The sequence below is a fragment of the Monomorium pharaonis genome, chromosome 3, assembly GCF_013373865.1.
Source record: "Monomorium pharaonis isolate MP-MQ-018 chromosome 3, ASM1337386v2, whole genome shotgun sequence".
In the NCBI taxonomy this organism is placed as follows: domain Eukaryota; kingdom Metazoa; phylum Arthropoda; class Insecta; order Hymenoptera; family Formicidae; genus Monomorium; species Monomorium pharaonis.
The window spans coordinates 32,895,222-32,918,396 of NC_050469.1; the positions used below are offsets into that span (position 1 = coordinate 32,895,222).

The 23,175-nt window shown below is 32.1% G+C and overlaps 3 protein-coding genes across 6 annotated transcripts in view; 1 reads left to right on the top strand and 2 right to left on the bottom strand.

The window, feature by feature from the left end:
- The window catches only part of LOC105832425 (E3 ubiquitin-protein ligase UBR5), a 47,182-nt gene extending 33,519 nt beyond the window's left edge, over positions 1 to 13,663 (top strand). Inside the window, exons 28-38 of one of the 2 annotated variants that reach the window (XM_012673341.3) lie at positions 979 to 1,500; positions 2,123 to 2,305; positions 2,844 to 3,212; positions 5,227 to 5,412; positions 7,268 to 7,390; positions 7,459 to 7,665; positions 9,747 to 10,102; positions 11,260 to 11,466; positions 11,968 to 12,009; positions 12,657 to 13,035; positions 13,124 to 13,663. In XM_012673341.3, coding sequence (XP_012528795.1) covers positions 979 to 1,500; positions 2,123 to 2,305; positions 2,844 to 3,212; positions 5,227 to 5,412; positions 7,268 to 7,390; positions 7,459 to 7,665; positions 9,747 to 10,102; positions 11,260 to 11,466; positions 11,968 to 12,009; positions 12,657 to 13,035; positions 13,124 to 13,336 — 2,787 coding nt within the window. In that variant the 3' untranslated portion in view covers positions 13,337 to 13,663. The remainder of the gene's footprint in view (positions 1 to 978; positions 1,501 to 2,122; positions 2,306 to 2,843; positions 3,213 to 5,226; positions 5,413 to 7,267; positions 7,391 to 7,458; positions 7,666 to 9,746; positions 10,103 to 11,259; positions 11,467 to 11,967; positions 12,010 to 12,656; positions 13,036 to 13,123) is intronic. The other variant, XM_012673342.3, reaches the window with a different exon arrangement.
- Positions 1,032 to 22,830, bottom strand: LOC105835180 (protein bunched, class 2/F/G isoform). 3 transcript variants are annotated; one of them, XM_036283701.1, is made up of 4 exons: positions 19,626 to 21,897; positions 16,356 to 16,407; positions 16,060 to 16,263; positions 1,032 to 1,134 (listed from the first exon to the last, which is right to left on the bottom strand). In XM_036283701.1, the coding sequence occupies exons 1-3, from the start codon at positions 21,677 to 21,679 to the stop codon at positions 16,060 to 16,062; spliced, it is 2,310 nt and encodes a 769-aa protein (XP_036139594.1). In that variant the 5' UTR covers positions 21,680 to 21,897; the 3' UTR covers positions 1,032 to 1,134. The 3 variants fall into 3 exon arrangements, with proteins under 3 accessions (XP_036139594.1, XP_036139595.1, XP_012533668.2); XM_036283702.1 differs by lacking the exon at positions 1,032 to 1,134 and adding an exon at positions 13,757 to 13,837; XM_012678214.3 differs by lacking the exon at positions 1,032 to 1,134 and adding an exon at positions 22,594 to 22,830 and having other exon boundaries at positions 15,387 to 16,263; positions 19,626 to 22,295.
- LOC118644663 (putative uncharacterized protein DDB_G0271974) lies at positions 21,971 to 22,729 on the bottom strand. The gene is given in 4 exon segments (XM_036283662.1): positions 21,971 to 22,380; positions 22,382 to 22,484; positions 22,487 to 22,507; positions 22,708 to 22,729. Coding segments are annotated over 4 exon segments (210 nt in total). The 3' UTR covers positions 21,971 to 22,316.
- Positions 22,831 to 23,175: the final 345 nt, after the last annotated feature.

A 23,175-nucleotide genomic window follows, 5' to 3' on the forward strand; every position in this document is an offset into this window, starting at 1 on the left:
GATTAATTAATTTTACATTGATGTTAATGATTAAATAGATGAGATGTGACATATAGTTAGACATTAGTTAATTATTGAGAATGTTGTAAGGATAAGGACCATCTTTTGTCATCAAGATATCGGCAATTATACATATTACTAGTAAACCAAAGAATAAAAATTAGTATTATTAAAAACGTTTATTTAAAGTTTTATTTAAGCTAATTAATAGTTGTGAATATTGATTGACAATTACAGCAACATTTAACTAATCCACAATTCTAAATCACATTAAAATTGTGCAGAAAAATACTTTTTTATGAAAAAAAATTTTTTCATTTATCTATAATCTATACAAAACACCAATGTAAATCTCCAACCAAGGTCTTTCAGTTTTGCACACGATTTTAATATCTTGCCGTTTTAGGACTAAATGAGCTAGGGTTCTAGAATTTCTACCTCAAGTTTCTTACTACAAGATCTTTTTTTAGGGGTGGGAAGGATTATCCCATGACTCCTGGTTTTTTGGAACTATTGTTAGAAATGGGAAGAACATGAATAACTCTAGTTAGAAAGATTAGGGTTAAAATAACGCCGCTTTTTGGTTTTTTTTTTATACAATATGATTTTTTGATTATTCTACATTTAAAATATATATTAAATAAATATTAAAATGCAAAAAATTAATAATTTACGAAATATTTTACAATTCTAACATGTACATTTTGACATAAAATACAAAATATTTTATAAGCTATTGATCTTTTTTATAATTAAACCTTAATATTTTTATACACAGACTAATGAGACGAGTTAATTGATATAAAGAAAACACAGTTGTTTTTTTAAACAAGTATATAAGTGTATATTGCAAATATCTTTCGATATAAATTTTTATTTTTAATATTTTTTTTGTAATTATAAACATGTGACAATGACACAAGGTTTTTTTCTACATGAAATTATGTTTGATGTAACTACATTAAATTTTATTTATAGGACGAGAATGATAATGATGAAGGTGAGGAGTATAACTCACCAGCACCGACTGCTATGGAAACTGATTCTGTAGATTATCCGGATTTACTTCAAGTACCCATATGTGGATCGCAAGGTCACAGTAGTTCGACGCCGAAAGGGAGAAAGCATCCTTTCCTGCAAAGATCAGATTCCACTTTATGTCTTGGTTGCCCACCTCTAGATCCATTTGATACCGTAATGAGCGAAGCGTTGCCGTTAGCTGATCAGCCACATTTATTGCAGCCGCACTCGAGACGCGAAGATCTATTTGGTATTCCGAGACAACCAACTTGTTCTAATACAGGTGGATCTAGTCAAAATCCCTTGGAAGGTTTACCGACGAGATTAGGTCTTTCCGCGCGCGGTATGGACAGTCAAAATAGCTCGGCGATCCCGACATTTAGTCAAATAATGCAAGGACCGCTTGCCAATTCTAACTTAGAATCGAGAAGAAATTCCATTTCAGTCGGGGACTTGAGTTCGAGTTCGATCAAATACGCGGTAATATTTTTTTCTATAATATTAAACTGTATTTTTATTGCGTTTGAGTTGTGAATATTTAACAGTAATCAAATTAAAATACGCATGTAAATTGTAAATTACATATAAATTATATAAAAAAATAAATGAAATTTTGCTTGGCCTCAAAAAGCCGCTAATAAAATTTGAAAAATGTACTAAAGAACACAGTAAATTATTGCATAAAAAATTGTGTGTGTGTGTGTGCGTGCGTGCGTGCGTGCGTGCGTGTGTGTGTGTGTGTGGAATTAGAAGTATTTTTAGTTTTACATTTTTAGAAATAACAAGATTTTGATTATTAATTAAGAATATCTTCGATATTCCAATCTGATCATTTTTTAAGTACAAATAGTATTTCCTTTATTGAACGTTTTCAAATTTTATTTGTAGCTTTTTGCCAGCCATTGTTTGATATATTTTTAATTTTTAGTGGTATTTATTTTTTATTTTTATTGGTATTTATAACGTTATATAATTGTGTATTTTAATTTATTTTATTGTTAAATATTAATTAAATAGTAATATATACAATATAACTTTTGATCATGTTTTTTTCTGTGTAGTGGTACGTTAGGAAATTACATAAATTTGTGTCATATTTTAGGAGAAATTAAAATCATCTAATCATGCAAATGAGGGGCATTCGTCTCTCGTAACAGAACAAATCATCGACAGAGCGCCAATTATAGTATCTACAAATAATCAAAGTGATGCAACAATGAACGCTAAAGGCAAAGACATATGCAAAAATAATAGAAGTGTCATAGTCAGAGCTGGAACAATGTCGGTAAGCGTCGTGATATTATTTTGAGTATAAGCAAATGTTGCATATACAAAAAAAACTTTCTTGTTTAAAAAAATATCTTTATTTTTGAAATATTGAAACGAATTTATATAACATTAAACACATATAATTTGTTTACATGAAGAATTTTACATAGTTTATCAAGAAAAATGTATTCTCATTATTTAATGATATTCAATTTTCATGAGTTGAAGAGAAAAAATATCAAATAAAAAATAGCAAATTCAATAATTATAATTTTTTATATTATTATTATTGTAACAATTATATTGTATTTTTTAGATATTTATTATGATGTTGAAATATTATATATAATATATTGCTAAAATTAAAATTTTTTTTAAAAAGGTTGAATTATATACAAGTAAGATTATCATTGTTTTATATTATGTATAAGCAAGAATTTTTTGCAGCAATGATTATCACATAACTACCTAATATAATAATATTAGTTCTAATTTGATACTGTTTTTTTTTATCACGATCTAATATTTATTGCTCTGTAACTTATTTTCTAAAGGAATCAAACACGAATAAAATAGGAGCGCCTGAAATATTGGTTGTCCCAACCGTTGAAAGTCAAAATGTGTCCGAGGAAGTCGACCCAGCTGCCACGAGCCAGGAGATATCCGCTCACGAAACTGTTGAGACGAGTCCGATAGAATCTGCCAGAACGGTACCGTCGATTGGAACGAATATCTCTCATAATATTTTACTAGGACGATGGCGATTATCGTTGGATTTGTTTGGACGAGTTTTTATGGAGGATGTAGGGTTAGAAGCTGGATCCGTAGTGTCCGAATTGGGAGGATTTCCTGTGAAAGAAGCTAAATTTCGCAGAGATATGGAAAAGCTTCGAAATTCGCAACAAAAAGATATTACTATAAAGGTATGAAACACGTAACAATTTATCAGTATGATATATTAAATATGAATATACAAGGTCTTTAAGTATTCTAAAAAATGTTAAGAAGTGATTCTCATATTAATTCACATATTAATTCAAAATAAAAATTTTATATACCTATATGTGTTCAAAATGATTTAATTTTAAGATTAAATACAAGATGTCAAAGTTGAAAAAGAAAAACTTTATTTTTTTTTTAATTTTGAAAACCACTTAAATATTATTTTGATAAAATTTGTGTTTCAGGGTTGGGAAGTAGAGAAACAAATTAAAAATTAAATAATAAAGTTTACAAAATAATGAAGTAAAAAAATTAATTTTAACTTGAAATTAGTAATTTTTTAAATAAACTTTATCAATTTTTTCTTAATCTTTTTTTTAATCTTTTGAGATCATATATTATTTTTTTACTTAAGGGAATCCTGAAGTGCCTTTGAAATTTGATCGAGGTCGATAATGTAGAGTCATTCATGCACATTAATGAGATTTCATATGTATTTCTTGTATAGATTTAGAAATTCTTTTTCAGAATTAAAGTACACATATCAATCTATGAATTAAATTTTATATTGAGAACGAAAAAAATTTTTTTCATATTGCTCTACTTATCGACTTTTTACGCGTACATAACTTGAATTTTCATTCATTTTCCAATTTACGGAATGCGAATCTTTTTTTCTAGGCTTCTAATCTTATTTCTAATTGCACGATATTATTCCTGAGAGTTTTTTCTAGGGGGCGACGTGATTATTTTATACATATAAACTGTAGATTTTTCGTATAAAGCAAATATTGTCGTTAGGTGACTAATAAATAACATTTTTTATTTATTTATCAGAACAAATTGTACGTCGCCCCCTTCATTTTGTCACTTTAATCCTGTAAAAGGATTTTGCATTCTGTTATTCCAATTCGAAAATCCGTGCAAAGAAAAGTTCTTTAAAACAAAACTTTTTGTTCAACTTTGATACTCTGTATCTTTGAAGTCGTTTTAGTCCTATAAAGTTTTTGTCTTAAAAATAAACAATTTTGAGATCGATACACCGGCAAATTCTTTTTTGTAGTTATAATTCACATTTTTTGACGTTTTGACCATGGAATTTGGTCCTTTTTAAGTGGAATTACAAAGGAATTAATTGCGAGACAACAACCGTTGACAAGTCTGTGACAGCGAATTTATAAACAAGTTCTAGAATATAAAAGAATGCATATATAAGATGAATTGTGAGTTGTAATTACAATAAAGAATTTGCCAGTGTGTCGACTTCAAAATTGTTTATTCTTGGCTTCAATTACTAGCAATAATAAGTTATTTTCATCTTCGATTTTTGTCTTGAATTAATGTAAGGAATTATCCATAAAAGTTTTAAAATATTTAAGAGGATGCTAAAGCCGTGTTTTACCGACATTCTGTTTAATCATTTAATTTCGAATTGAATTTACAGAATTGATAATCCTTTTACACTTTTAAAGTACGTACACAAATGAACCCAGGGACGATTAGATAAAGACCAAAAATGCAAAAAATTTTTTAAAGTTTATTTGTTCATAAAAATATTTGCTTCAAAATACAAGTTATGTAGCTTATACGTACAAATGAATGGTGTTTCCGGGTTCGGAATAGATTGAGGAATAAGATTATAATCGTCAAATTACGATTACAAGTCGTAAAAAAAAGATATTTTTATAATAAAAGTGCTCAAATGAATAAAATTTTTGATCACATAAATATGTTTTTTTACGGCTTGTAATCGTAATTTGACAAATATAGTCTTATTTCTTCTATTTCAAACTGCGAGACACCATTTATTTGTAAGTATAAGCTATATAACTCGTATTTTAAAGCAAATTTTTTCATAAACAAGGATAAATAATGACTCTGTATTATCGACCTCAATCAAGTTTGATGGGCAGTTTAGCATCCTCTATAAGAACCATTCTATATACTACAATAAGCTTCAAGTACAAACTACTAAATAACATAATTAACCAACAGGTGGAACGTGACAGAACACAATTGTTAGTGCAGACGATGAAAGAGTTAAATACGCAGTATAATATATATAACAGAAGAGCCTCGAATACGCCGCCTTTGGCAGTAAATCGAGTTAAAGTCTTTTTCAAGGATGAACCTGGCGAGGGAGCCGGTGTTACCCGTAGTTTTTACACCGCTATTGCCGAGGTTTGTAAAAATTAAATAACTATAAAAGAGAAACAAGTTTTATTTATTTATGTTATTATTAAAGCAAATTTTAGCTAATGATATTTTTATATATTTTTATAAATATATTTATAAATATATTTTTTTCCTGCTGAATTTAAGAAAATTCTCCAGCTTAAAGAAGTGAAGGAGGTAATATATGGCTCTACATTTATATATATATTTTAACATAGGAGCTTTTGGTATTGCCATTTTTAAAATAATAAATACTGATCAAAATTTAAGCAATAAAAATAATTTATTATTTAAAAATATTTTCTTTGTAATATTGATAAATATTAATGTGAAGAAAATTGGAAAAATATTTACAAAAATGATTTAAATGTATTAATAAACATTGCCACATTTTTTTAATAATGTTATATTTAATAAAGAAAAATTGTACATGTTTATGAACATTTTATATTCTTACACAAAAATAATATGGTAAAACTTTGTTTTTTAATTTTAAAATGTTAAATTTTATTTTTTTAAGAATATAATTTTAAAAAATTTTTATATTTTGCAATTAAATTATTTAAAACTCTTGATACCATCTAGCTTATATATCTTGACTAAAAATAAAATCGAAACTGTTGAATATGTTAAGGCAACTTATTATGAGATGTAACAGATCAATAAATGTTATAAACAATGGTCTTTATTTTGGAAGAATAATTGTCATTAAAAAAAAATATCCGTGTATAAATGTTTTTTAATGGATTTAGAACTTTTTGTGATAAGTAATATTAATCATAAACTTATTTGTAAAATTTGATCCATTATGTGAAAAAACTGGAGAACTTCCTTAAATATATTTTTCATATACTTTTTCTTTGCAAATTGTGTGTCGATGATTTGTCAGTATTGAAATGTAATCCTAAATTAAATCTAAATCTAGAATTAGTAATATCACGAACTAGATTAATAGTATTAATAATAATAATAATAATAATAATAATAATAATAATAACAATAATAATAATAATAATAATAATAACAATAATAATAATAATAATAATAATAATAATAATAATAATAATAATGCTAATAAAGACCTTAAAAGCTACAAGAAATTTGCGAAAAATATTACCGCGATCAGGGAGAGGTTTAAATTGAATTCTCCCTTACGATGAGAATAAAACGGTCTTTATCAATTCGACCCCTGAGATTGATATTTATCGTAATTAATAAATATTAAGAGAATGTTATTATTTCAAGCAACGTAAATAATCAATTGTGTCATTGCATTAGTTGCTGAACAATCACCAATAAATAACTACTTAACAAAATTATTAAAATAATAAGATTTTGAAACAATAAATTGCAGGTTTTAATTGGTAAATTTTAGATTTAATTTTTATACAGATTTAATTAAAATATCTTTTTTTTTTACTTAAAAATGTAATTATTAAACTTTTTATGCGAAAAGATATTTCAAATTTGATCTATTTCTATGCATGGAAATTCCTCAAAATTTTAAAGATAATTAAATTATATATTAAATTGAAATATCTTTAAAAAGGTACAGACATTTGTTCTAGAAACTTGAAAGTATATTCATGACATTTTTTTAGATCTTTTGAATCACTTGGAATAGGTAAAAGTGTTTAAACTTAAAATACTCTTATTTGTATAGATAAGATTTTTTACATTGTATTATAAGAGTTAATTATATTGCATTAAAAAAATTGTAAATAATTATATTGTTATTTTTTTTCTATTTGTTCATTGACTTGTGTAGTGACCTTATATAAAGTTAGACCAAATTTGAAAATATGAAATTAGCGATCAGATTAAGTTAGTTATGAAACGCTTATATTTTAATTATTTTTAGGCATTACTCGCAAATGAAAAACTCCCGAATCTCGAAGCGGCGCAAGTGGGATCAAAGTACACGCAGTACAATGTTTTGCAAAAGCTAAAAAGCAGAGATCGCGATCGTGATCTGAGGCGGCAGGTAATATCACGTTGATATCAGTCACTGATCTTTTTTTGTGTGATTACATTGTTTTATTTTAATTTCAGAACACACGTTCTTCTGGAAAATGTCGCGAGACACGTCGCGCCTTGTCCTTCGACGCTCGTTCCTTTCATCCTTCGAACGCGATCGAAACCAACAATAGTTCGACACCTGGTAGCTCGTCCAGCACTCATCCCTTGCCAATTAATCACCCGAACAATGATCACTTGACCATGCACCAGCAACAACTTGGCGACAGATTGTATCCAAAGGTTTTGTACATATATATTGTTAAAATATTTCAAATTTATACAGGGAATGGACACAAAATAATGTAAACACTTAGAAATTGCACTATTTTTTTATTAACACTTAATAAAAAAACATTTCCAGATCATTACTAAATACCATGGATCGTTCGTATTCATCGTTAATTTTTATCACTTTTATAAGTATAAAAAATGATTAAGTAACATTTATCGTTTATGTAGTCTTATATTAACATTCCTAGGAAGTATTTTTATAGTTATTGTAAAAAAAATTATGCATAAATGTTGTAACAAATTATAACTGGCAAGTTGAGAGAAATGAATATTTTTATATTTAAAAATTAAAAACTCTGACAACAAAAGTTAATTAAAGAAAAATACTTTCATATCTTAATGCCTTTAAACTAAAAAGAGAAATTGAAATATTGTCAAAAAAAAATTGAGTTGTTTAGTAACCAGAAAATTATTTTTAATATGAATAAAGGTAAATTGAAGATATTATATTTTTATTTTAACAATGTATTTTATTATTGATATTGTATTATCAAGAGACACGGTAGTGGCTCGCGCCAAGTGAAAGCGCAGCGTGTAAATGTAACACTAATTAAGAAACAATTTTGAAAAAATAATAAAATTTTTAAATTAACAGTTACATTTACAGTTAAAGAGTGTTACAGTTTCTACAATTTCAAAAACGTTAAGAGAAAATATTGCCAATAAGAGCCATCACTGGGTGTAATTGTGCAATTATTTATTGTGAATAAACTCCTAACGTTGAAGAGGACTCGAAATGTGAGTCGAAACGTTTGCGGACTCGATGTACATTTTTATTGCGTTTACATTGCACATTTGTATCTTATTTAACTGCGTTCATGTTGCAACGTTAGATGTTTATTCACAATAAATATTTACACAATTACACCTAGTGCTGGCTCTTACTGGCGATATTTTCTCTTAACGTTTAAAAAATAAAAATTTGAATATTTTTTAATAGATTGTGCAATTTTAGTAATATAAACGAGAATTTGTTAAAAATAAGGAAAAAAATTCTTAGTGCAGAACAAGTAAATATTTTGCTCTAAATGGATCATTTTTCTCTGGATAAATTTTCAAGCTATTTCGATGCACGACGAACTGAGGCCGTCAACGTATTAAATATGTTTCTAGGTGCCAATTTTGGGAGAGGGGAGAAGAGGGGAGAATAGAAATTACTATTTATTCATTTCTTAATATTTTAAAGGAAAGAAATGCGCATTAATATCCAAAAATGTATCGAGTGTTAATAAGAGTTGAATTAATTATTTATCTTTAATACAGATTTTATTCTTGTTTGGAATAAGGTCACATGATGCTTAAACATTAACCGATGTGTGGAATATTGTATTATTATTTTAATGGAACATAATTCAATTGATTATATGAGAAATTTGCTTCTTACATTTTTCATTATTTTCTATAATTGCTCTCTGTGCTCTTCAAAATTTGAATGTTTTTTCTGACCAACGTAATCTATTAATTTTAAAATATTAAAATTTTGAAGGGCATTGTAAAAAATAGCTTTTTTTTCTTCAATATGTCTTGTATATTCTGTTAGAAGAATGATATATTATTATACTGAACTATTTAAACATATGATTTTATAAGTAAGGATAAAATCTATATTAAAGACAAACTGGGGCAACTTCTTGTTAATAAAATAACCGTAAACGTTTTAAAAGTATTCACATTATTTTATCTATTCCCTGTACTTCAATTAGTCATTTGAAAAACTATAAATTAGTTATTGACAAAATTGAAATATTTGAAGGAAATTGTGTATCCAAATACTCTGATTTTGAATTCCTTAAGAGGATGCTAAACTGCCCGTCAAACTTGATCGATAAATGAATGACTACATTATCGACTTTGATCAAGTTTGACGGGTAGTTAGCATCCTCTTAATATCTCGATTTTAAAAATTAAGTTGTTTTTCAAATAATCGATTTGTTTGGTTTGTGGAAAACGAAATTCACGAAATTCAACTAAACTCGTCAATTGATCATTGTTTTTTTCGTATGGAATGTATAATTATTTGCTCATTGCAGGTGCACGCTTTACGACCGGCATTGGCTGAAAAAATAACTGGCATGTTGCTGGAACTGTCACCAGCTCAGTTGTTGATGTTGCTAGCTTCAGAAGATGCTCTTCGACAGAAGGTGGACGAGGCGTTTGAACTAATCCATAGTCACACTCAAGATTTGACCAGCGAGATGTTGGATCTTGATGTGTTTAGCTTGACCGAACGATGCGCGGCAAGTAAGAAGAAAATGGAAAACAGCATTCTAGACGACACTGAGGACAATGCTCCGCTTTTCTATTCTCCTGGTAAACGCGGTTTTTATACGCCGAGGCAAGGCAGAGGTAGCTACGAGCGATTGAATGCATTCAGGAACGTAGGCAGGTGAGTTTAAAATGGCTCATAATAGAATTTTCCAACACAGAAACTAAAAAATTTTTGAAACTTTGGCAATACGTAGAAAGTATATAATAATAATAATACATTGTGTAACAAATGTGGGAAGTCAGCTTTTGCCTATGAGGAGAGAGAACGTACAAGCCGAAAGCGATAGCCGAATCACACGAGTTGCACGTACTATTTTTTGCTGTTACTTAAATTCGCTTTGAAGAGAAATTTTAAACTGATTTTTTGTTTTTGTTTTATTTACCAATAAAGAGATCAAATTTTATAAAGACAATATACTTCTGTTAATGAGATTGATCGATTTTATGCTTATTGAGATTTACTAAAAATGTAATTGTTTAATAATAAAACAAAAACAAAAGAGTAAATTTTCAGAGGTTGATTATATTCTTTTATTATGATTTTAGTAAGTCAAAAAATAGTTTATTATCAGGGTGTTTACTACTAGAAAATATTAAATTTCTAACGAAAAAATAAAAACTTCAGGAAATTAATTTTTTATCTTTGAAATTTGTGGAATTTGAGGGATTTTATTTAACATGCTCATAAAAATTTTTTTAACTTAAATTCTTTCACAAAATTATTTTGATAATTTTTTCTTAATAATACAAAATCAGCAATAAATATGGCATACATGTTCATGTATAATCTCATGTACTAATGTACTCATGAGTTTTGATGAAAAAAATTAGGGACAATGATTAATTATCTTTCGAATTCTGTACTTCCGATGAAATAAATCCATGTATAACGAACAGATCGTAGTACCATGTTATATCTTTTATAATTTATATTATATCTTTTTCAATATTTGATTGAATGTAACACATTAAAATTTAAGTGGCTCTTCTTTGTAATTATATGATTAAAGAATATTAAAAGATAAAATAAAAGAAATTTGTTGCAAAATTAAAAAAAAGTATCTAATCTTACTTCAAATATTGAACATAATTTCTGAAAAATTCAGAACTTTTTAATAAAATTTAAATAAACACCTTGGCTATAATATTTTATGTATTGCCAAGTTATATTATTTTTTGGAATTTTTAAGTGGGAATCTTTCTTTGTCAATCATGTTTCTTCTATGTAACATGGGTATACTTGTTTAAGAAAAATCGAAATCCGCTTATTTCCAGACTTATAGGACTGTGCCTCTTACAAAATGAGCTGTGTCCACTATTTTTGAATCGTCACGTAATTAAATATATCCTAGGAAGGCCTATACGTTTCCATGATCTTGCATTTTTCGATTCCGTTATTTATGAAAGCTTGCGACAATTGGTTATCGATGCTGAAACGAAAGACAGTAACAGCTTATTTTCGGCGTTAGATCTTACATTCAGGTAAAACTTCTTATTAATTTTGTCTCTTCTCTTTTTTAAAATATTTGTAGGTGTATGTTAAAATATTCATACATATGTACACACACGTGTGTGTGTGTGTGTGTGTGTGTGTGTGTGTGTGTGTGTGTGTGTGTGTGTGTGTGTGTGTGTGTGAATGTAAACATTGTTTTTATAAAGAATATTTTTAAAAATCTTGTTTTTAAAAAGCAAAATTAATTACTAATTTATTAACGAGTATATGTACTTCACATATAATCTATTATACTTCATTATTAATAAATTGCTAATTAACTATTTATTTTCTAAAAATAAGGTTTTAAAAAATATTCTCTGTACAAATGTTTTTACATTTACTGCGCGCGCGCGCGCACGCACACACACACACACACACACACACACGCGCGCGCGCGCGCGCGCGCACGAGAATAGGAATAAATGTCAAACTAAAATTTCATGGTATCACGGAATCATCAATATAGTTGATATGTTTTCTTTTTTAAGTCGCTTTCGAGATCTGAATACATCTGCTGTATTTTTAACAAAGTTAGTATCAATTTTTAACAAAATCAATTTTTTTACATAAATTGATTCTTTTCAATATTCAGTTTTTAATGATTTATTATGGAAAAGTTTCTGCTTTATCTAAAATTGTATTTTTTAACTTAAAATCATGACACATTTTAAAATAAAAGGAACTAATTTCTATTAAAAATTCGAAAAATATTAAAAGTTAAGAGTTAAGAGTAAATCGGATAAGAATAAAACACTCTAGCGAATAGTAATAATTTTAACTTCCGAGTTAAAGTTAATTTCGAGATCAAAAATGGTTTATCTAGATTATATTTAATTTTTTAAACGTTTTTATTGCAGATTTGGATTATATGCAAAAAAATTTTGTCTCATTTATTTAGGAAATACATCTATTAAGCTTAAAATAATCTAGAAATAAGTAAAAATTAATTTAAATAAAAAAATCAATAAAGGTATTTTTTAAATGTTTAAGACAAAAGTTTCTTATTTTTTTATGTGTAATTCGAATCTGTAATAAAAAATACATTTACTTTATACAATTATAAAAATTTAATTTAAAACTTTTTCCAAAATGCTTTATTTTCAATGTATTTGCAAGTTTCGATATTTTCTCCGAATGTATATACAAAAATGTAAACGTCAAACATTCCGCATTTTAGTATCGATTTGTGCCCTGAAGAAGGAGGTGGCTCAATCGAACTTACGCCCAACGGCCGCGATGTGGAAGTAACCGCGAGCAATGTGTATGACTACGTACGCAAATATGCGGAAGTTCGTATGATCAAGGTGCAAGAGAAAGCTTTGCATTCTATGCGCGAAGGAGTCTTTGATGTCCTTCCTGAAGGAGCGCTTGACGGTTTGACATCAGAAGACCTGAGATTGCTCCTGAATGGAGTCGGCGACATCAACGTGTCGGTTCTGATATCGTACACGTCATTTAACGATGAGTCTGGCGAGTCGACGGAGAGATTAGTCAAATTCAAACGCTGGTTGTGGTCCATCGTCGAAAAAATGTCGCACGTGGAAAGACAAGATTTGGTAAGAATTCTTGCAGACCTCGTTTTCCCTCGAAAATGAACTTTTTGTTCATTCTCGTAAATAATGTTTACATTCGCGCATGTCGCAGGTATATTTCTGGACTGGCTCTCCCGCTCTACCAGCGAGCGAGGATGGTTTCCAACCGATGCCGACCGTGACAATCAGACCGGCAGACGACGCGCATCTACCGACTGCGAATACATGTATCTCCCGACTATATGTTCCATTGTACAGCTCCCGTCACGTCTTGCGACACAAGCTACTTCTCGCTATTAAATCAAAGAATTTCGGATTTGTATGAATTTGTATCGTGTGACTGCGCTTGTACTACGTCTACAAGACAGTCAGTCACCTTATTGATAACGATACAAGTCCTGGAGTTGCACGCTGTTATTTTTTTCTCCCTTAGAAACAATTTTTAACATTTATAAATTTGTAAGGTGTAATTATGGATTATGATTTTCTCGTTCCTGAAAAAAATTTTCATTTTCGTAAAGCTTTCTGTTATATAAAGTATCATATTTAGTCCTCTTTCCACCCTTTCCATTTCCTCCTCTCTCTCTCTCTCTCTCTCTCGCGCGCGCGCGCTCCCCCCTTTCTCTCTAGCCAACAAATAAAATTTTTAAAAGCATACAGTGTAAAATTTTACTTGCCTATTTTATACTTTACATATTCTATTTAAATAGACTTATTGGCTCTTTAATTTTTAATATCTGATTAATTTTTTTTTTATATAATTGTTTATGTAATTCATATTTCAATTGTGTTTTCATGTGTAACCTTTAAGATATACAACGTCTCTCTGAAAGATGAAAAGAATTTACCATACTAAGTTTTTGCAATCTTAATATTATTAAAAATTTTTTATTAGGTGTGTTTGAAATGTAAGATGACAGAAAATTGCAGGGTTTTCTTTTCTTTATATACACTAATAAATTTCGCGAATATTGATTGATTCATTAATGTGTACATTATGTATATGTACACACGCACACACACACACACACACACATACGCACGCACACACGCACTAGCATAAAAAAATCGGACAAAAATTTTGATCGAATTTTTAGCCAATCTTCAAAGTGATGCAACTTTGCGAAAAATCATGTACCAAATTACATGTACTTTTTTTTTAATTAAAGGGCAAAGACTCTACTTTGAGAATCTCTAGGCGAAAGTTTGATTTGTTAAGTGTGAACCTTTTTGTATCGCATGAAAACCAAACGTTTTTTTTTTAATTGAAAAAAGTAAAAGTTATCATTTTTCACAAGTTTCTCGTTAGAATCTTGCTAATATTAATCCAGATTTTTAAAGTTCATTCTTTTCTAAGCAATCTAAAAAAACATGTCGATACTATGTTTTGTTGATTGCACACAAGTTTGAAATTTGCACTGCATTTTAGGGTATTTTAACGAATAAATACGGTATTTTTTTATTATCGTGAATTTCGAGTATCAATATGATATTGCACATTGATTTTATTCGTGTTTAACTCAATCATACCGCCGTTATCAAAGTGACCCGATGTGCACCACGTGGAAGTTGACGATCGAATTTTACACATTGTATGAAAAGGGCCGATTTTTTAAATGAAATTTCGAATTTTTATTTTTTATGTATGAGTATGTGTATATTTATGTATGATTTGAGCAGGCTGCTAAAATGGCGAATCTTCTGTTGACTTCAGTAAAATTGGCGCGTCAGCTATCCGTTATATTCAGATCAGTAAGTGAAAATGTCCACCGATGAATTTCAGAGCCACATGATGTGTAAAATCCGACCGTCAATCTCCACGTGGTGCACATCGGGTCACTCTGATGACGGCGGTATGATTGAGTTAAACACGAATAAAATCAATGTGCAATATCATTGATACTCAAAATTCATGATATACAAAAAATACCATATTTATTCGCTAAAATACCATAAAATGCAGTGCAAATTTCAAACTCGTGTGCAATCAACAAAAAACATCGTATCAACATGTTTTTTTAATTGCTTAGAAAAAAATGAACTTTAAGAATCTGAATTAATTATTACTTAGCAAGATTTTAACGAGAAACTTGTAAAAAATAACAAACTTTTACTTCTTTCAATTAAAAAAAACATGTTTGGTTTTCATGCGATACAAAAAGGTTCACACTTAACAAATCAAACTTTCGCCTAGGGATTCTCAAAGTAGAGTTTTTGCCCTTTAATTAAAAAAAAAAGTACATGTAATTTGAATAATTTTTCGCAAAGTTGCATCATTTTGAAGATTGCCTAAAAATTCGGTCAAAATTTTTGTCTGATTTTTTGCGCCAGTTTATATACATATAATTTAAAAAACCAGTTTATACACGAATTATGAAATATGAGATTTAATATTCGAAAATGATGCGTTTGTCCGCAGAATTTATTATAAATATATATTTTAATCATTAACACAAAGAGGCTACATAAGAGGCTAGGAAAATTATTAAAAATTAAAACATCACATAAGTAAGTGATATTTCACAAATATTAATTTTCGTTCATCTTGCTCAATATGTCGGATTAAATTTAAATTAGTTAAATATTATGACATTAGGAAAAATAATCTAGGAATGTCAAAATGGTCTATTTTGCTGTATTGTTTCTTTTTTTAATATTGTGAAAATCACGTTTCTAATGTAAAATAATATCAACTCTGTCACATTAGCGCTGTTTAATTTTGGCATTCACCCGTATTTGTGTTTTACTCTTTATCTAAAATCACAACGACAGACAGTATCTTCAAAATGATCGAGCATTTTAAAAGAAAAGAAAAGATGTAAATTACGATTTTAAATATATTTCCTAAACGATAAACTGAAATAGTAAAAAATAATTCATTATCTTTAGTTTACTTAAAAAAATGCTATTAGCTCTAATGCTAATATATATATATAATAAATCTCATTATTTATAAATTTCTAAAAATCGTAAAGTTATATACAATAATTATATTATCCAGTATTTACTTGACAAAGTATTGATAGAAACTTATGTACAATGGTTTACCTATTGACCACTTCCTGAATTGTTTTGAGTTAATTTTGCGGTCGACTGACTCAATTGAGCCAGTGTTTCTGGAGTCGCGTGTGCTTTTAATATCGAATTTTCCGCTTCCAATTGATTGATACGATCCATAAGCTCGGCTATTTTTTCCTTCAGCACCTCAACTTCTTCCCGTACCGCGAACATTAAGTGACTTTTAACCAAATCCTAGAAAAGACATAATACATTTATCATTACCATCCATCGAGATAACGAGCAAATCGCAATGAGTAAATGATTCTGTTACAACAATTTCTTACCATAGCTTGTTCAATCTTGTTATCGATCGCCACGGCGCTCGTTCCCGACATACTGTAATATTAATTTATCCATGTAAATTTGTTCATACAAGCGTACGAGCAAGAAAGTTATGTTATTTAAGATTCAGCGATATACAAAATGTTGAAATTTTGTAACTTAAAGGTCCTTAAAGTATTCTAAAAGATTTTTAAGGGGTGATTCTTTATATTAGGAGGGCACATATATCTAGACGGATCAAATAAGATTTAATTTTGCGAAATTTTTTGTGAAAAGACGGAAAGAAATATAAAAGTATTTGGTTTAAAGATCATATTTTTCTCTATTTGACTTTTAAATTTTATTAAAAGATAATATAAAAATGGCGCTCTCTTAAGTTTTCCTAAATCACGTTTTTAAAAAACAGCATTTACGGTGATCACTACTGCGTCTACAGAAGTCAATACAAAGCAAAGTAACACAAACTTGATAAAATTTAATCAAAGATCTAGTGCTTGATGTAGTTATTTTTTTAAACATTGCTCTTGAATAGCAATTGATCAAAGTTAACATAACGATTTTTTATTATAAATTTTTGCTCATTTTTTGACTGTGACAAAAAGTATCGTAAAAAATAGCTTTTAAATGCCTAAAAAAAAATTTACATTGATTGATTTGTCGAGCCGTGTTCAAGGTAGTGGTCGCGTATTTTTAAAAACACGATTTGAGAAAAATTTAACAGCAACGTTATTTTTTTATTATGTAATAAAATTTAAATTTCAAATAGAGAAAAGTATGATTTTTATAATGGAATAAACATATTTCTTTATTTTTTCCATTTTTCTATAAAAAAAATTGTAAAGTTAAACTTTTTGACCTATTTAGATACATCCTTCAAGACGATAAATTTATACAATCAAAAGAGATTGATATTAGTAGAATATTAAATTTCATTCTTTCATAAAAATTTCGAAAACCGTTTAATGAAGTTTTGTGTATAAAATTTTAAGGACATAAAGACTCATTTTTTTGAGGCCATACATTATTTTTTTATTTAATGATGAAGAGCAGATTAAAAAATAAACTGATGCCTATTTTTCTTTAAGAAGATACTGGTCACTGATTTTTTTAAGATAAATGGGATAAATCAGCACAACGAATAGTTTCTTTAAAACGAAATTTTTCTTTCAACTTTAACACTCTATAACTTTGTATCTATTTCTTGCACCTGAAGTTTTTGCTTGGAATTAATATGAAGAATTATCCCTTTTAGAATATTCAAGGACTACTAGTATATATCAAATTGCAAGTGATTAAAGATGTATCACACGTACGGTCCCTCCTAATTTTAAAGTAAATTAAAATTGGAAATGTTATGCTTTAAAATACCCTTAATAATCTTACATATTTAATTAATAATGCAAGAAAATTGTGCTCAATAATTTTACGTAGACAATCCAACACAATAATAGAATAGTTTATAAAATTTTTATATTTTTGGTATTGCTTTCTGACACGTACATTTTTAATGACAATACATCCTTAAGTATTCAAGACGATTTATACAAAGTGACATTGCAATTCTGAGTTTGTTGTCCTGTGAATAAACAAAATTTAACACAATTCAAATTAAGATAATTGATAGATAGTTATAACAAGATTTTAATGTTAAAATGTTTCTCATGTGATTATTAAATATATATTGATTTTAAATACAAAAATAAAATTTAATACAAAACAACTAATTTCAATTAACAATTTCTGCATCACAATGAAATTTTACAGAAATTATCTTGAACACTAAAAGTATAAAAAATGTATAAAATGTATAAAAAATTCAGATTTTTGTCATAATCTCTTAATTATATTTCTATTAGAGCACGTTTCTACTTCTCGTTGAAATAATTCTTGATCCAAAATAAAATTGAAAATTTTAAGTAAATCTGAAGTTTTACTTTTAAATACAATATAAAACAATTTGTAATTTTTTCATAATTCAGAGTATTTCGCACGACTTTTGTAAACGATTTTTTAAAAAATTCCAAGAATTTTATTGCAGAAATTTTATTCAAAATTAGATAGGTAAAATTAAAGAATTTGTTAATACAGCTTTGAAATAAATTTGATTATATATTTTTTAAGCTTTTATTCATTTTGTTACATGTCTTTTAATGTTTTGCTTTACCATAAAATCACAAAGAAAAGTTGCTTGAGTTTTGAATATTAAATTTTGGAAAATACTAAAAAGAAATAATATAAACTAAATGTACATAATAATTTATCCACAATAATCTGGTTCACTAAAAATCGAAAAAGTATTAAGCACACAATGCTAATTTAGAATGACGTACTGTCTTTTATTGCCAATAATTTAAAAAAAAAAACACAAAAATGCACATAAATATATGCTTTATTCGTTACTAATCGTTTGACAGTTGGTATTACTAACCCGTTGTTACCATACCGCTGTAAATTTGCTGTCACTAAAATTTTTTGTTTCGAGATCTTTTAAAAAACTTTTCTTTTTTCCTTTTTTTGCTATTAACAATTTTTTTTGCATTCGAAACTATTATCATTGCAATTTCTCAGAAAATTTGATTAGAAAAATAGTTTTTAAGTTAAATTTACTTCGCTTATGCCCAAATTATTGAAATTCAAAATCCCAAATCGCATTGGTGTGGTAACAACGTATATTGAATAGAGGTGTGGTAACAACGTATACTGAATAGAGGTGTGGTAACAATGCTCTAGTTTACACCGAGCACTTGGTACGCGTATCAAGTAGTGAATTTAAGCTGATCAGCCAATGATTAAACACATTCACTAGTTATTTACTATTTGATACGCGTACCAAGTGCTCGGTGTAAACTAGGTCAATGGGTTAAAAAGATGACAAAAAAAACAATTTTGTTAAAAAGAGAGAAGAAATAATTTGTCAGAGAGATAGAATTTGAATTTAAAAGTAAAATTTAAAAAATTTCTCTGAGCATAAAAATGAAATTTTTATGCGTTTTAACGTTATATGTTTAACATTGTACTTTTAACGATCCAGATTATTGTGAACAAATCATTTACATGCCATTTAGTTTATATTTCTTTTTTATTTTTTCTAAAATTTAGTATTCAAAACTCACGATGAATTTTCTTTAAGATTTTCAAGAATAAAAAATAAATTATCTAACTTCAGGTTCTCTTCCCGGTTCTTTTTCCGGTGGAAAACACCTTGTGTTTTTGAAAATACGTGTAATATATCCTTAATTTTCTCCCGCAAGTGCCGTTCGCTTTTAGTATACCTCTCGTTATCCTCGAGAGCACGGTGCTCGTCGCTGCCCTGCGTGACCTCGGCCAGCGACTCTAGGAGGGTCACATCGGCTGATGAAACGGCGGTGGAATTAGGAACGATGCCGGAGATGGATTGTTCTTGCTCCGTGTCGGACTGATGGAACACGATGGTGTTCCCCTGCTGCAAGGTACCGCCTACGACATTCGGACAATTGGCGGTCACCGCCTGGGCGATCTGGACCGCTGCCGGCTGGGCGGTGTTACCGTTAGACGTTTGCGTTGGTTGCGTTTGTTGTTGCTGTGTCGAGGCTGGCGCAATCACCTGTGGTGACTGCACGGGCCCTGCACCCGTGGCGGGATGGATCGTCGACGACGTTTGTTGCTGCTGCGTTTGTGGCTGCGGCCCGGCCCCGGTCGCCTGAGGAACCTTGTGAATACTCGGCGGCATGCCCTGTATCCCCTGTATGGCAGTCAGTGGCTCAGAAATTGACGGCGGCGACTGTTGCTGGCAGGAGGCCGCAGTAGCGGCCTCCGTCACAGCGGACTGCTGCGTGACGTGAATATTCGGCGCCTGGGAGGTTGGGACCGAAGTCGTTTGCTGCACTGTCGTCGGCTGGCAGACACTCTGCACCGGTACGTAGCTCTCCTCCTTAGAATGAGGTGGTACACTCGTTGGCTGCTGCTGGGATGTCACAGCTGCAGTGCTGTTGCTGGCCTGTGTGATGATAGGAATGGAGCCTTGGGGCATACTCTGCGGCTGCTGCTGCTGCTGCCCCAGATTGTTGGGATGGGTGGCTGGCTGTAGACTCGAGGGTAATGTGGAACCCTGACTGTTTTGCTGTGATTGTTGCGACTGCTGTTGCTGCTGCTGCTGAGTTTGAGATTGAAAGTATTGCTGTGGGATTTGCTGCACGGATGACGAGGGCGGCTGCTGCTGCTGCTTGGTCTGGGTGGAATTATGCTGTACATTGGAAGGTATCGAATTACTGATCGCGTAGTTCGCAGCAGTGCTCGACGAGTGCACCTGCACAACTTGCGGGTTGTCCGACGATACCGGGCCGTTAGCGACGTCGATGCCGATTGTCCCCTTGGCTTCGTCGTTAGTCACCACAGACGCTTGTTGCTGCTTGCTGCCGGCAGTCGCCTCCGGCACGACGATCATCCCGCTGTCGGTCACCCCATACGATATGCACACCTCGTTCGGATCGGACACTTTCGGCGCGCCGATCGCGGTCGGCTGGTTAACGGATGCAGTGTTGTGGTCAAGATAGTCCATGCAAGTCCACCGTCCGCGCTTGAATGGCTCAGTGCTCTCGATCTTGACTACCTTGAATCGCTCGTTGTTCCGGCCATGCGAATGCACCTCGCGCAACACCTCGGCACACTCCTGCTGCCTGCCGTCCGTGACGACGGACGCAAGGCCGTCCAGGGCTCCGACAACGCCGTTGCTGTCGTTGATCACTGAACAGTTGCTGGCACCCCCGACGACTCCCTCAACCACCGACGACGGCACAATCGCCAGGCCGTACTGCGAGCTGGTAGGGATCACCGGGGCGGTGCTGAGGGCGGCGTTGCTCGTGTTGAAGAACACGTTCTCTTCCTTGGAGAAGGTGTCCTCGGAGTAACTCGGTGTCTCGAGGTCAAGGTCGGTGACGCGCGAGTTGTCCTCGGTGTGTGACTCATCCAGATCATCATTCGAGTCTTCGCCGGCGTCATTGCTCATGCGGCAGCCTACGGTGACGCTAGTGATCTGAAAGGACGACGTCTTCTTCTTGCACTGCCCCCCACCACCACTACCACCTCCTCCTCCTCCTCCTCCTCCTCCTCCTCCTCCTCCTCCACTACTACCGCTGCCGCCGCTCGCCGTCTGCAAGACGCCGCTCGACGGCGCGACGACCGGCTGCTGCTGATGGTGATGCCTGTGATCCACCTCGCCCAGACGGATCGTCTCCGTGGTGGTGCGGTGCACAGGATTGGAGAGCTGCTTCCTGCTACCTGCTCCTCCGCCGCTGCTGCTACTATCCGACAGCCTGCTGTGCGATTTTTTGTGCACATTATCGGCCATTATTCGCGGGGACACTTGCTAACACACGATCGCGGCGGCATCCGTCCTCTCGCATGTTAGAATCAGCAACATTATTCCGTGCTCGCGTCGCGCCACGCGTGTGATATGCGCTCGAGACGCTTCGCAGCACCGCTCTTCCGGATGTCTCTCGGACTCGCGTTTTCCCCGTCCACCCACCCACTCCTCGCTCTCACTCTTACTCTCACACACACACGCACACACGCACGCACACACACACGCACACACACACACGCACATACACACACGCTCTTGCTCTTTTCTTTCTCCTTCTTTTCCTCCGCCGTCACTGGCTCCTTATCGTCTCGCGCCGATCCAAGTTTAACAACGCGACCGATCGTACTGATCGCAGTCGTCCGCGCCACGCGCTCTCGCTCCCGTTGCTGCTGTTGTGGAAAATATGGGACAAGGAGCATACCTCAAAAGAGGCATACCTTACGGATAACCGTTCGGTTGACGTTGACGATAACGATGACAGGTGACCATAATCACATCACAATTCTCGCGAAGGACAAGTGCGTACGTTCGCGCGTGACGACATTCGTCTGTCCGTCTGTCTGTGTCCGTCGCGCGTTCGGTCACGAGAGAGGCCAAAACTCTACAAGATTTTTGCTCGCTGTTACCGGTGATGATGGTGATGATGATGATGATGATGATGATGATGATGATGATGATGATGATGATGATGATGATAATGATGATGATGATGATGATGATGATGATGATGATGATGCTGCTGCTGCTGCTGATGATGATGATGATGATGCTGATGATGATTGATGATTGATGATGATGATGATGATGATGATGCTGATGATTGATGATTGATGATGATGATGATGAATTATGACGACGACGATGACGACAATAATAATAATTACGAAGATTGCACGCACTGTCGTCACGTCGGTATCTCTCCAGTCCTCTCTTTCGCGCGCGCGCGACCCGTCTTTGCGCTCCTCTTACGGCTAACAATCACACCCCATTTAATCTTATTCGTTTAAAATTACTGTCTCGCAACGTGAAGCCCATTTATCCATATCTTTCTTGTACACTGTATAGTAAGTGGGTAGTTTAAAAATGGCTGCCGATTCCTTCGTGGCATGATTGTCACGAATTGTAGATAGACCATCGGCTACGCGCGACGTGATTCGACAGTTTAGGGATCCTTTTCATGGGCGACAAAGCCTGCGTTTGAAAATAGCTTTAGCTGGTGTTGGGAAAAAAGGTTAAGTTGGTAATATTGGGTTTTACATAGACCTTATAGCTCTAGTTTACACCAAGCACTTGGTACGCATATCAAATAGTAAATAACTAGTGAATGTGTTTAATCATTGGCTGATCAGCTTAAATTCACTACTTGATACGCGTACCAAGTGCTCGGTGTAAACTAGAGCATAGATATGGACCGGCAATTGCCTACAGTTTGTGTATAGAAAACGGTGTCCAGAAGAGGTGCGAGAGAGAAACAGACTTTT